This window comes from Capricornis sumatraensis, chromosome 9 (assembly GCF_032405125.1).
Source record: "Capricornis sumatraensis isolate serow.1 chromosome 9, serow.2, whole genome shotgun sequence".
Classification (NCBI taxonomy): Eukaryota; Metazoa; Chordata; class Mammalia; order Artiodactyla; family Bovidae; genus Capricornis; species Capricornis sumatraensis.
The window spans coordinates 42856698-42869645 of record NC_091077.1 but is presented as its reverse complement, the minus strand read 5'-3'; the positions used below and the strand labels follow the sequence as shown (position 1 = coordinate 42869645).

General features: G+C 59.0%; 1 protein-coding gene across 1 annotated transcript; it reads right to left on the bottom strand.

Annotated features, from left to right (window-relative positions):
• Positions 1-3796: 3796 nt before the first annotated feature.
• On the bottom strand, positions 3797-10594 carry BSG (basigin (Ok blood group)). Its single transcript, XM_068980225.1, has 7 exons — positions 10469-10594; positions 5916-6072; positions 5559-5641; positions 5051-5464; positions 4675-4699; positions 4486-4552; positions 3797-4397 (listed from the first exon to the last, which is right to left on the bottom strand). The coding sequence occupies exons 1-6, from the start codon at positions 10533-10535 to the stop codon at positions 4489-4491; spliced, it is 810 nt and encodes a 269-aa protein (XP_068836326.1). The 5' UTR covers positions 10536-10594; the 3' UTR covers positions 3797-4397; positions 4486-4488.
• Positions 10595-12948: the final 2354 nt, after the last annotated feature.

The following is a 12948-nucleotide window of genomic DNA, read 5'->3' as shown; positions in this document are numbered from 1 at the left end:
GCCAGAGCCCCGGGGCTCTGGGTTGAGAGTAGGGAGGAGGCAGGCCCACAGCTCAGCCCAAGGACCCACCAGACCTTGGAAGGGCACAACGGCACGCTGCCACTAGGGACCTGTGAGTCACAGAGGAACGGGGTCCCAACCCCTCTCCTACAGACCCCTCCCCAACCCACGGGCTCCACCCTGAGCCAGGCCGCCATCAGGCTCTCTGTCCCTCCCTCCCACTCTCACCACTTGCCCAAGCCAGAGTGTTCTTAGCATCATTCATTCCTTCATTCAATGAATACTTATTAGGCACTTGATCAGGGGCTGGGATTCAGAAGTGAACCTAACAGGCCATCCCTACCCTGGTAGGTGACAGTTGAGCAGAGGCTACAGTCAGCATGGCAGGTGTGATGTTAGCAGACATAGTTGTATCCTTCAGAGGGTGGTGAGCTCAGCCTGAGCCAGGACAGGGGATGAGGAGATGCTAGGGGTGGTGTCTGAAGCCAAGCCAGGACCCGACAGAAGGGATGGGGCCCTGTGAATTTCTGTGGGAAGAGGGTCCAGCAGGCAGCACGGCCTGTGCAAAGGTCCTTGGGCAACTTGGTGCCTGGCTGGTGGAGCAGAAGGAATACTGAGGCCCCAGGGGGTGGGAGGTGTAGGAGATGAGCATACAGAGATGGAGGGGGTGGGGACCAGACTGTGCAGATGGACTAAAGCTCTAAGTCAGTCCTTAATAGTCTGTTGTCCTAACTGCTGGACCCCCATTGTCTGTGGAAGGAAAGCCCAGTTCTTGCCACCCTGTGTCTCTGCCTCTTCCTCACTGGCATTGCGTTCTGGGCCCGGGGGCCTCCAGCAGGTGGGGCCTGGAGGGTTTGTCCTGCAATCTGGCTGTCCAGCCCCCTGCCACAGACTCTCAGCACCTCCTCAGCACACCACCCACATTCCCTGCTCAGCCAGGGCAGAGCCAGGTCTGATGTCATGGAGCCCAGTCTGGGGAAAAACAGCTTAGGCCAAGGAAATGAGACTAGGCCAGGGTCTTGGCAGGCCTGGGACCAGCGAGAGAGGGGCCCAGAGTATAAATTCAAGGGAAACACCGAACAACTCCTCAGCCTTGCATGGTGGCCTGGCGCCCACATGCACTGCTAACTTGGAGGAGGAGGAAGTCTCTTGGTCGGGGGTGCCCGCACGAGTGCCATTGTCAGACCCTGCCTGGCCAGTGGCCTTAGTTAAGCAGAGTGCCCCTTGCCCAGGTCTGAGTCCTGGCACCTGCACAGTGAGGGTGGGTCCTCTGTTGGCCTGGAATTTCCTTTCCCTATAGAGCCCCAGAACTACCTGGTGGGGGCACAAGGGCACGGGGGGACCAGGGTCTGAGGACCCTGACACCTTGGGCTGTTCCTTCTCAGCTCTGCCCTTTGCTGCTGGGCGAGACCCCTCAGTCCGTCTTTTACTGCCCACTGCCGTGGTACCTTGGGGTGCCTTCAGGGGCGGTGGGCCCAGGGACGGGGTGGGCAGCTGGGGCTGTGGCCCACAGGGAAGGCACACCCAGTCCTGCCCCTGCCTCAGCCACTGGACCTCAATGCAGACCCAGGTCAAGAGCCTCCAGGCGTTTGCCACAGACAGTCTCCCTGGATCTTGGGACACGGCTGTGACATCCCCCCGGGGGGAAGTGAGGCAGCCCCTGTGGCACAGGGGCCGCAGACCACCACGATCACCGAACACTTGCTCCAGAAACGGCCAGGAACACTTGGTGAAGGAGACAGGCGGAGCCATGTATCTGTGCCCCACGGCCTGGCCCTGTGAGCAGTGGCCTATCTCGGAGCTAATTCCCTCCCCACATCACATGGACCACCCACCCTGTCCCTCAAGGTGCTGCCTGGGGAAAGCTGCACATTTTGGATGAAAAAACCAGCAGTGCCTCCGGAACCCCAAGCTGCTGTGTGGGTGCTGGGGGCACAACAGAAAGGGGTTGGGCAGAATGGGTGGAGCCCCAGGGGTCTGGAGTTACAGGCCCCAAGCTATGGAACCTCTACCCGCGCCCCCTCCATACTGATATTGAGCCCCAGCCTCAGCAGCACCCCCAGAAGGTCCGGCCTCGTCATCACCTCTGTGCTGGCAGAACACCCAGCCCCAGGTGCATCAGTGCTGACCACGCTGCCCAGTAGGGATGTCCAGAGAAGCTAAAGTGTTGGGTGCCTGGGGCCCAGGGCCCAGTGTGTCCAGCAAGGGGTACTTGGGACCAGGCTGCTGCTGCTGCTAAGTTGCTTCAGTCGTGTCTGACTCTGTGCGACCCAATGGACAGCAGCCCACCAGGCTCCCCCGTCCCTAGGATTCTCCAGGCAAGAACACTGGAGTGGGTTGCCATTTCCTTCTTCAATGCATGAAAGTGAAAAGTGAAAGTGAAGTCGCTCAGTGTCCGACTCAGAGCAATCCCATGGACTGCAGCCTCCCAGGCTCCTCTGTATGGGACCAGGCAGGGCAACCCAAAGCCTCTTGACACAATTCTCTGACTTCGTGGGAACCAGTACTCTCAGGGGTGTGCACGAGGTGCCCTCTGGTGGTGGCTGGAGGGAATGGCTGGCCAGCAGCAGCCCTTCTGCCCCAGCCCCTGGGTTTTCTGGGACCAGTGGCCTCAGTTCCTGTGAATGAGGGCATCTCCTCCAGGCTGTGGGGTGCAAAGTACCTGCAAAGGGCCCCTACTCACTCCACCGGCGCTCAGAGGAACCAGAGCGGCAGGTGACTTTGTGACACACCTGGTCGGCAGCCTGGTACAGTGGGATCTGCTGGGGAGAGGCATGTCTATTCTACCTCAGAACCTACCAGGCCTCAAACTGGCGGCCAGCGGGCCTAGTTTATCCACATGGTATGTAGGAGATTTTTGCCAGTGTTGAAAAATGCTTCCCTTGTAGCTCAGTTGGTAAACAGTATACCTGCAATGCAGGAGACCCGGGTTCAATCCCTGGGTCAGGAAGATCCCCTTCAGGAAATGGCAACCCACTCCAGTATTCTTGCTGGGAGAATCCCATTGACAGAAGAGCCTGGCAGGCTAGTCTGTGGGGTCGCAAGAGGTGGACACGACTTAGCGACTAAACCACTACCACCAGATCTCCGGCTTCTCTGGAAATATGGGAAAAGCCAGCCCAACACTGAGACCCCTGCCTCTCCCGAAAAGCAGGGGTCCGAGCCCCTCATCCAGACCTGAAGGTCTGCAGGCCTCCAGAGGGCACCTGGGGGACCATACAACCCTGCGGCTCAGGTTGCCCATGCCCAGGGTTTGGCCCCACTCATGCTTCCCCATTTGGCCCAGCTATTGGGGTACAGGACGGGCAAGCAGAAAACCCTCTTCTCCCCCTGGAGGGTCTCAGGGCATTGGCCCTGCCCCTCCTTGAGTCCCCCACCTCACCCACTATGCCTTCTGGACAGACTTCCAGCTCGAATGAGGCCCACCCAAGACACAGGGAGTGGTCTGCCCAGGAAGGGCGTGCCTGGCAGCTGGGGTGAGGGCTGCCTGACCTGGGGGCCCTGTGGGAAGGACGCCTTGGTTTTGCCCAGGTTCCCTTCGAAGGACATAAACAGGCTTATTAGAAGGGCTGCTGCCTGAAGAGCCAGCGGGTGACTCCAGTTCTGCTGCAGGGCTCCTCCCATCCCTTCCCACCTTTTCCCCTCACCTAGGCCCCAGCACTCCAGCCATCATGCTCTAGTCTCCGCATGTTTTAGTGCTCAGCCTCACCATCTAAACCTCCCCATCTCCCGAGCTCTCCTAGTGAGCCCCAGGCCCCGCACAGACACACAACAGAGGACGGAGGATAAGGGTCAGACTTTATTGTGAGCAGGATGGTAGGGAGTGGGGCTAAGGCCCAGCACAGCGGCTCTGAGACTCTCGGCCAGACTACCTCCCTCCGTGTGTGCAGACGGGGTTGGTGAGGCAGATGCCCTTAAGGCCGCCACGTGGTCAGACCTGCAGTGACCTGACAACACTGGCTCCACACGGCAGGACGCTTGGCACAGCACACAGCCTGGGACCTTCCTGTGACCTTCCACAAAGGGCAGGGGCCTGGCTCCAGCCCAGCCCAGCCCAGCCCAGCAGCCTCAGAGGTGGACCTGGGGCAGGAGCCTTCACCCCTGCCCTGTGAATAGATCAGGACACCAATACCCCAGGGGGCGAGTGGGATGGGGTGGTGCAGCAGGAGCCTTACACAAACCTCATGAGGCCTGGGGTGCTCATGAGATGTTTAAACAAGAAAAGCAAAGCCCCTAAGGAGCAGAATTCTACACATAGAAAACCCTACTTCAGTTTTTAAAAAAGGAGAGAAAATGTGTAGTCTGAATGTACAACACGGTCTACTTTCGCTGGGGGGTTTCCAGAGAGGGAAGAGCGTGGGGCTGTTCTCTGCGCTGCCTGTAGACTCATCCTGGTCCTGTGGGAAGTGGGGACTCAGACCAGCCCAGGAGCAGGGCCCCACCCCCGCCCCAGCCCCAGATGGCATGCCCTCCCCTTCCCTTCACCTCTCAGCTGGAGTTCCTCAGGCGAACATTCTTGTCTTTGTCATTCAAGGGGTTCCCACTGCTCTTCCTGGGGGCAAAGGAGACCTCAGGAAGAGGGACTGCTGGGACTCCCTGCTCCTTCCACCCCCTCTCCTTGGATCAGGGTCCCAGCCCCTCCCCTGCCCACCCACTCCCCAGCAGGGGACTTACAGTGGCGCAGAGCCTATGTCTTCATCTGAGCAGAGCAGAGGCGGCCACATGCAAGAGAAGGGGCAGGCGTCAGGGGTTCCCCACACCAGACCCCTCACTGGGTGGCCCTGACACACAGCACTCTGCCCTCAGCTGCCCCTGGGACAGGCACCCTCGCATGGGCTGTCTGGGGTCTTGGTGGGTCTGGTACCCTGGAGCACCCCCGCAGGCAGGCACCTGGCCCCGAATGCCCCACCAGGTAGCCCAGTGAGGAGGAGAGGGGAGGGGAGGTCTCATGGGCCAGAAGACTCGCTGCCAGGGAAGGGAGCACATCCCCCCGGAGAGGCCCAGGGTCCCCCACCCAGGGGGGAGTGGAGGGACTGTGGCACCAGCTCACCATCCAGGACCTCGTCTGGCTTCCGCCTCTTCTCATAGATGAAGATGATGGTGACCAGCACAAGCACCTCGGCCACGATGCCCAGGAAGGGCCAAAGGGCAGCGAAGCGGTTGCGCACGCGCAACGTGATGGCCGCCTGGCTGGTGCCCTCCAAGCTGGTGCCGTTGCACACGTACTTGCCGGGGTCCTCCTTCAGGTCCACGTTGGGGATGTGCAGCTCTGTGCGGCTCTCCGAGGAGACCACGAAGAACTTGCTCTGGGTGCTGTTGGTGATGACCTGGTCCCCAGACTCGCTCTCCTTGTACCACAGCCAGTTGATGACCGGCGGGAAGGAGTCCGATTTGCAGACCAGGATCACAGTCTCCCCCTCTGTGGCGTGCTCTGACTTCTTCACAGCCTTGATGCTGGGGGGTCCTGAGGGGAAGAGGGCAGTCTGGAGCCTGACCCCCAGCCAGAGATGGAGGTGGAGCTGCCCTGCCCCAGCCCCCAAGGTGGGATCTGCGCCTACCCCTCACTTCCAGATCGGTGCGGCCCGCGTGCTCCGGAAGGAAGATGCAGGAGTACTGGCCTGAGCGGTCTTCCGAGTCCACCCTGCAAGCAGATGCAGGGAGCAGGCTGAAGAGGACAGGTTCCTGGGCAGGAGGGACCACACCCAGGAGCCCTGGCCTGGCCGCCGTCCAAGCCCATGGGAGCTTCTGGAGCTGCTCCCTGCGGGGCCCAGGGCCCAGAGAGCCAGAAGTGGGGGACCCCAATCCACAGGAAGCAGGAAGGGTCTTAAAGGTGGTGGAGTCTGGCAGCCTGGGAACTTCCCTGGATCCTGGACCTCAGCCATCTCCACACCCGTCTGTATGGTGGCCCCACTTACTCATACTCCGTCTTCAGGTCAGGCAGGGCGTCCTCTTTCAGCACCTTACCACCCTTCACCCAGCGGTGACCCACAATCTCAGTGGCACTGTGATTCAAGGCACAGGTGAGCCGCGTTTTGGAGCCGTCATTGTCTATGTTAGTCCAGATCCTGCTCCCTGGGGAGCCAAAGAGAAATGCAGAAAGCATCAGGAAAATCCGTCAGGAGAACCCATGGTGTCAGTCTGCCATGGGCCCCAGCCCCCACCACAGGGGAGGGGAGGCCAGGGCTAGTCCCCAGAGTCCAGAAGCACAAGGGCTCTGGAAGGTCCTCCCCTGGGATCTGGGGCGGGACTCTGGGTCCGCAGGTGTCAGGGGAGCAGCAGCAACCACCTCATGCCAGAACAAGGACCAGGCGGTGAGTGCTGGGTCTGCCCCCTCTGGGCGGCCTGGTATGTTCCCCCCTCCCCCAACCAAGGCAAGGGCACCATGTGGGACAGGTCTGCTCAGGCCATGGGGCTGCAGCAGCCCAGCTGGATGCGCCTGCCTCCCAGGAGGCCACACCTGCCACCAAGCCTCCATGCAGAGTGTCCTGCCTGGATACTGGGGCGATGCCCAGCAGCTGTACCACTTTGTTTCCAGCCAGGCAAACCTCTCCATTTCTTACGACCTTCTCTTTAGGAACCAAAATGCGAAGCCCCTTAGAACCAGATGGTCAGAAGCAGGTGGATGGTTCTGGAGAGGGGGACTGGGCTTGAGCTAGGGAAGGTCCCTCCGCAGGAACCAGGGCAGGACACTCCAGGCTTCCAAGCATTCAGGGAGGAGCCAGGAGGCAGCCCAGAGAAGGAGCCGTTTTGGGGGTTGGGCTGCGCCTCCAGGTGCTGACCTTCAGTCATGTCCACACCACAGCCCTTTCCCAGCACTGGGAGCAGGCTTCCTGGGGACTCTCCCGTCAGGCCCCTGGGATCCGTGGCTGCACAGGGCTCTCACTATGCCTGGGGACAGTGCACTTTGTAATATAGCTGGCTGCCAGGTGATCCACCAGGAGGTGTCTGTTTCTCTGGAACTGTCACCCACACACACACACCCCAAGGTGTCCCTTGGAGAAGGCCATACTCCCAGGATGGATGCGCAGAATAAGCCAGCCCAGAGGCCTCTGGCATAAAGCAGAGCCCAGGGCTGCACTGGGACAGCTCAGCCAGCCGGAAAGCAGCCCAGGCCGCCATCCGGACTCCCGCTTCCTCAATGGGGTCACGGTGCCATTTGACAGCACAGACAAAGCATTAGAAGCTGGTGGAGCGATTGGAGACAGTGAAAACTCCAGCTGATGCCCAATACCCCAACCAGACGCCGTCCTAAGAGCACAGCCTGCTCAGCCCCCCACCCCCAACCCCTGTCAACACTGACTCCCAGCCACCCAGGAGACTGAAGCTTGAATCCCAGGACAGATTTCACAGCTGGGCTGCCTTCAGCTTTAGGTCCTGGGTGGGCTGGCCGCAGGCTGATCTAGACCCCAGCTCTAGTTCTGGTTCGGGAGACACCAGCTTCCTTCCGGTGGAGGAGGGAGACCCAAGGGAGCCTGTGGACAGGATACGGGGATGGCCCGGTGGGGTCTCTTCCTGAGCACCAGTCCTCACTGCCCCACCTCCAGCCACCTGCTGGCTTTCTTTAAAGGAGGACAGGATGTCTCAGAAGTCAGGCCAGTAGGGCCTGAAGCAAAGGAGGCCCCTCGGCACCTCTGGGTGCCCTGCCCCGGGACTCTCCCACAGCAGTACCTGCACATGTGTGCACACAGGTTGTGTAGGAGAATGTGCCTGGCCGGCTACAAGGCCCAGGGACAGGCCCACCTTCAAGTCTAACCACCCAGGGAAGCCCACAGGCAACCCAGCCCCCAGGCTAGGTGGTGACAGACACAGGGGTGTGAGGCTTGATACCACCTTTGCACCACTTTCGAAGGCTTGCCTCCAGTCACCCGTTTCTCTGTCAAGATTTCCCAAGATTGCAAAACCAGCAGCTCTGTGCACAGCTGGGAGGTGAGTCAGGGCAGAAAGTGAGGCTGGCAGCCCCCATTCTCCCAGACAGGCCCTCGGACTCAAGGGTGCTAGGAAGGAGCTCAAGCAGGTCTTATACAGGCCCCACCCTGCCTCCAGAGAGAGAAAAGAAGTGCCCCAGGCCACCTCCAGGTGGCAGCAAGGTGAGGCCTCAGCTCTCAGAGAGGGGCAGAGGCAGGGCCCCAACCCCACCCAGGGCGTCTACAGAGGCCAGTGGGGGGCCAGAATCAACCAGGAGGGCCTCTCCAGCTGAGGCCCTGCAGGCCAACACCCTAGGCTTGGTCAGAGGCCTGCACACAGCAAGGGAGTCATCCTACCCCCTCGAGTGATCTGCCCCATCCTGGATGCCCATCAGCAGGGCTGGGTCCCTCCTGTGTGTGTGTGTGGGGGGTGGGCAGGGGCTGCAGCCACCCAAGGCCACCAAGGAGGCTGTGACACCTCTGACACTGACAGTCATCAGGACAGGGACACAACGAAAGACGCCTCCCAGTGCCCCTCAGGAAGCGCTGATGGGAAAAGCACACCTGACCTCCAGCCAGCCCAGCACCCAGGAGGCCCCGGGCAGCACCCTCAGGACTCACAGGGGCTCCGGCCAGAGGCAGCAGAGCCCAGGAAGGGAGGGCGCCTGACCCTCCTCCTTTCCTGGCCCTGTGACTGCAACCCACGTTCTCAAGTAAAGTCACCTTCATCTAAAAACAGCCACCCCTCTTCCGTGCCCACTCAGCAGCCAGGCCGGGCGCAGGGCCAGGCAGGCCTCGGTACACAGCCTAGAGGGAGCTCCTGGGATGAGGCAGACAGGAGACCACCTCTGGAAGGCCAGCCCGGGCTGCTCACCTCTCCACTGTGCCGGCGGGGGCCCAGTCCTTCACCAGGAAGCAAGCCCCTGCCCGCCCACCAGCTGTGCCAGGACCAGGGGACCCTGCACATCTGGACGGCAGGTCCCTCCCAGGAGGAACACTGTCCCGGGGCCTCAGGTGACAGAAGGGCTGAAGAGGCCCCTGAGGCAAATTTCTCCTGACCTGGCCAGGAGAGGCAAACACTTCCACGAACGCCCTCACCCCAGGCAGAAAAAGGACATGGGACCCAGACTTTTTGGTCTCTGCCAGGGTCCCTGGAAAAGGTGGAAAGTGAAAATGGAGGTTGAGGCAGACACTGCCGCAGGGGAATAAACCAGGACTGACCACCCCTCCCCGTCGAAACCCAGTACACGTGTGTGTGTGTGCGTAGGCATGAGCACGCGAGCAGTCCTCAGCGAAGGGTGATGGACTGCCGGAGGAACGGCCCTCTACAGAGGGCCACAAAGGGCCTCCTGCCCCACTGGCCAGCGAGGCCTGCACCTGGAGGGCTCAAGCTGCCAGGGCCTCACCCAGAGGTGGTTAATAAAGGGCCACTTTGATTATAAGGAAGAGAAAAGAGGTGGACTGAAATCTTGGATCTTAAAGTGGGTCAGGAGCAACCAGGGGAAGCTTCCCCAACATGCAGGCCCTTCCCCACCCTAGGGCAGCTGGCACCCTACTCAGAGCCCACCTGTTCCCGCCTCCCCTGGGGAAGAGACCCAGACCCTGTTGGTTTGCACTTTGTTCTCCGTGTGCCGGTCAGTATAAATCGTTAACCTAGAAACAACTGAAAGCCTCGATCCACACAAGAAAAAAAAAATCTGTCTTTCAGGCAAAGATTCTGTGGGGCTTTATCCAGTAAAGGCACGCCTTAATGCATTTTCAGGCAAGCATTCTCTAAATCCGACCTGCCCACCAAACACGCTGCCTCAACCTTAAGGAAGCTTGGCAAACAGAGCCTCGATGGAGAGTCTGTAAAAACAGACGGTCTCCCCACACTTCCTGCTCTGAGTCGGGTGGCTCACGGGTGACCTTGGAACACCTCCCCTCCCGGCCGGTGCCTCCAACTCCTATCCCGGTAAAAGCAGGAGGGTGAAACACCGCCACCTCCTCCTGGGCCCTGAAATCAGACAGAACTGGAGGAGGTGGAGTGTCGGCCTCCTCACAAAGGTTTAAGTGTTTCGGCGACCCCAGGGGTGAGTGCACGATCAGAGTGAGACACGGGACCTAAATCCTGGCAAGAATGCGACAATCCCTCCGGCCGAAAAGCCGGCCCGCCTCAGGGGCCGTCACGTGCCGGGGAGCCCCGGGTCCCCTTGGGGACAAAAGTCCACCCACCTCCCGGATGACAGCCAGTGTCTCGGCGCCAGGGGTTCCCCTGAGCCCCACGCTCCAGCTCTCCGAGCTGGGAAGGCTCCTCATAAGCTGCCTCGCGCAGATCTGCTTCAGCCCAGAGTCTCCCTCCCCACCCCCCCGGGCCTGGGTCTCCCTCCACAAGCCGGGTTTTATTCCCCTGGGGTCTCCCTCCCGGGTCCGAGGTTCCTCTCCCGCCCGGGCCGGGATCTCCGTTGCCAGGCCGTGAGTCCCCCTCTCGCAGAGGCCAGGGTCTCCCATTAAGCTGAAGGCGAGCTGCTCCCTGCCAGCTCGGACCACCGAGACGCTTCGCGCCCCCACCCCAAGGTCCTGACCTGCCCCGAAGCCACCCTGGGCGCTCAGCAGCACGAGCCCCAACACCGCGATCTGACCGGCCGCCATATCCCGCCGTCCCGCCGTCCCGCCGTCCCCGGGCAACCGCAGCCCTTGGTATTATAAGAACCCGGCAGTCGCCGGGCGCGCGCACGCAGAGAGCGTTGCGGGGCGGGGCGTGTGCATGGCGCGTCGCCCACGACCTGCGCACGCGCACTGACGCCTGTACACACATTCCTGCCCGGGCCGACTCGTTCTACGGAAGCCGACTGGGTGGAGCCGTGTGATCACCCGGATGAGCTACGCCCTGTCTCTAGGGGCGTGGTTACGTTGCTAAGAAACGGGGCGGGGTCTGGGAGCCTGGGCCGGGAGCCTCGCCTCTTTCTGGCTTGATTTACGCTCCAAGTAGTTAAAATGCTCAATTTCTGGGTACTTTACCCCAGTGCAAAAAACTTAAAAAAGCAGCGACGGAGGCGATGGGGATCACTGTGAACAGGTAGGATATGTCTCCTGGGCTGAGATTGCCAGATTTAGCAAATACAAATAGCCCGACAGCAGTTACATTTGAATTCCAGGTAAAGGATGAGTAATTTCGTAGTGTAAGTGTTCACTGCAGTGTATGCACACTGCTTTGCAAGGAAAGTATCATCATTTGTTCGAATAGAACGTAACTGGTCGTCCTGTATTTGGCTGGACTGCATACCCTGAGGTGCCCGTGTTTTACGACAAATACTTTGAAAAATGACACACACACAAAAAAACCCAGGGTATATTGTATATAGTCTTTGTGACCTTGGATTAGGTAATGTTTTCTTATGAATGCCACCAAACCACGAGCAAAAACAACAAAAAATCAGATATTTTGGAGTTCATAGAAATTAAAATCTGGGGGACTTTCCTGGTGGTCCAGTGGTTAAGACTCTGTGCATGGGCTCTAGGTCACGCTGGCTTCAGTAGTTGCAGCTCTTGGGCGCTAGAGCGTAGGCTAAGCAGTTGTGGTGTGTGGGTTTTGTTGCCCCGAGGCATGTGGGATTTTCCTGGATAAGGGATCAGGGATCAAACCTGTTTCTCCTGCACTGGCAGGTAGATTCTTTACCACTGAGCCAGATCAGGAAAGCCCTTAAACACTTTTCTGTTTCAAAGAAGAAAGTGAAAAGACAATCCACCTGATGGAAGGAAATACTGGTAAAGCATGTATGTGATAAGGGATTTGTACCTAGAATATATAAAGAATACTTACAACTCAACTTTTTTTTTAACTCAACTTTATAAAAAGTATAAAAGAAAACAAATAACCCAGTTACAAAGTAGAGGATCTGAAAACACATCTTTCAGAAAAAGACACCTAAATAGACAGCATAAGCACATGAGAAGGTGCTCAGGGGTGGGCAAGTGGAAACCACAGTGAGACACCACTTCACAGCCACTGTGATGTCATGAAATAATGAGATGGGGAAAGTGGAGCCCTGTGCAGGGCTGATAAGGAGGTGGAACGAACCATGCTTCCATTCCTCAAAAGGTTAAATGAAGTGATAACTTAAGCCAGCAATGCCAGTCCTAGGTGTGTGCCCAGGAGAACTGAAAACTCAGGTTCACAAAGAAACTTCCGCTGCAGTGTTCACAGCACAATAGCAAAAAGTGCGACAGCCCAGAGCCCAGATGCTCATCAGTGGGTGAATGAATTAAAAAATGTGATCCCTTCACACACCAGAATATCACTCAGCTCTGAAAGGGAGAGAAGCCCTCACACTTGCTACCACGTGGAGGGACCCTGAGAACACGATGCTCAGTGAGGGAAGCAGATACAGAAGGACACACAGGGTGTGATTCCACTGATGGGAAACATCCAGAACAGGCCGATCCACAGACAGCGAGCAGGTTCCTGGTTGTCCGGGGCTGAGGGAGGACATGGGAAGTGACTGCTGGTGGGGACCAGGCTTCCTTGTGGAGTGATAGATTGTTCTGGAATTAATTGCAGTAAAGTGTGCTCAACTCCGAATGTACCAAAACCCTTTACGCTCAAATGGGTGAACTGTATGGTAAGTGAATCATCTCAATTAAAAAATGGGGTGATGTGGATCAGGAGGCCTCTTGGAGGTGATGACATTGGAGGTTACCCATGAATGACAAGGGGGCAGCAGCCAGGGAAGGGCTGAGCTGTAAGTCTCCCAGCAGCCTTGTTGGAGGGGTGATGGAAGGCAGCTGGCTGGGGCCGAAGGAGGTAGGGGGTCGGCTGATAGAGCCTGGGCTGGAAAGGCATGGTAGAGGAGCCTGGACTTGCTGATATGGAGGTGGTGAGGGAGGGGAGGCAAGGACCCTTCCTGCATCCAGCAGGGTCGGGGCCTGGGGCTGGCAGGTTCAGCAAGCCCGCAGGGAGTGGTATGGAGACGGACGTGCTGGATGAGGGAGGCAGGCTGCCAGCTGGCCTCAAAGCACCTCCGGGCCCTGACGGAACTCTGGGCCCCCTGCCCACCCGGAGCAG

Excerpts from the sequence above, each read along its gene's own strand:
- BSG (XM_068980225.1), bottom strand. The coding sequence starts at position 10,535 with ATGGCGGCCGGTCAGATCGCGGTGTTGGGGCTCGTGCTGCTGAGCGCC. Across the intron at positions 6,073-10,468 it reads CCAGGGTGGCTTCGGGGCAG|GGAGCAGGATCTGGACTAAC; the intron begins GTCAGGACCTTG and ends TTGGCTCCCCAG. Across the intron at positions 4,553-4,674 it reads GACATAGGCTCTGCGCCACT|GAAGAGCAGTGGGAACCCCT; the intron begins GTAAGTCCCCTG and ends CTTTGCCCCCAG.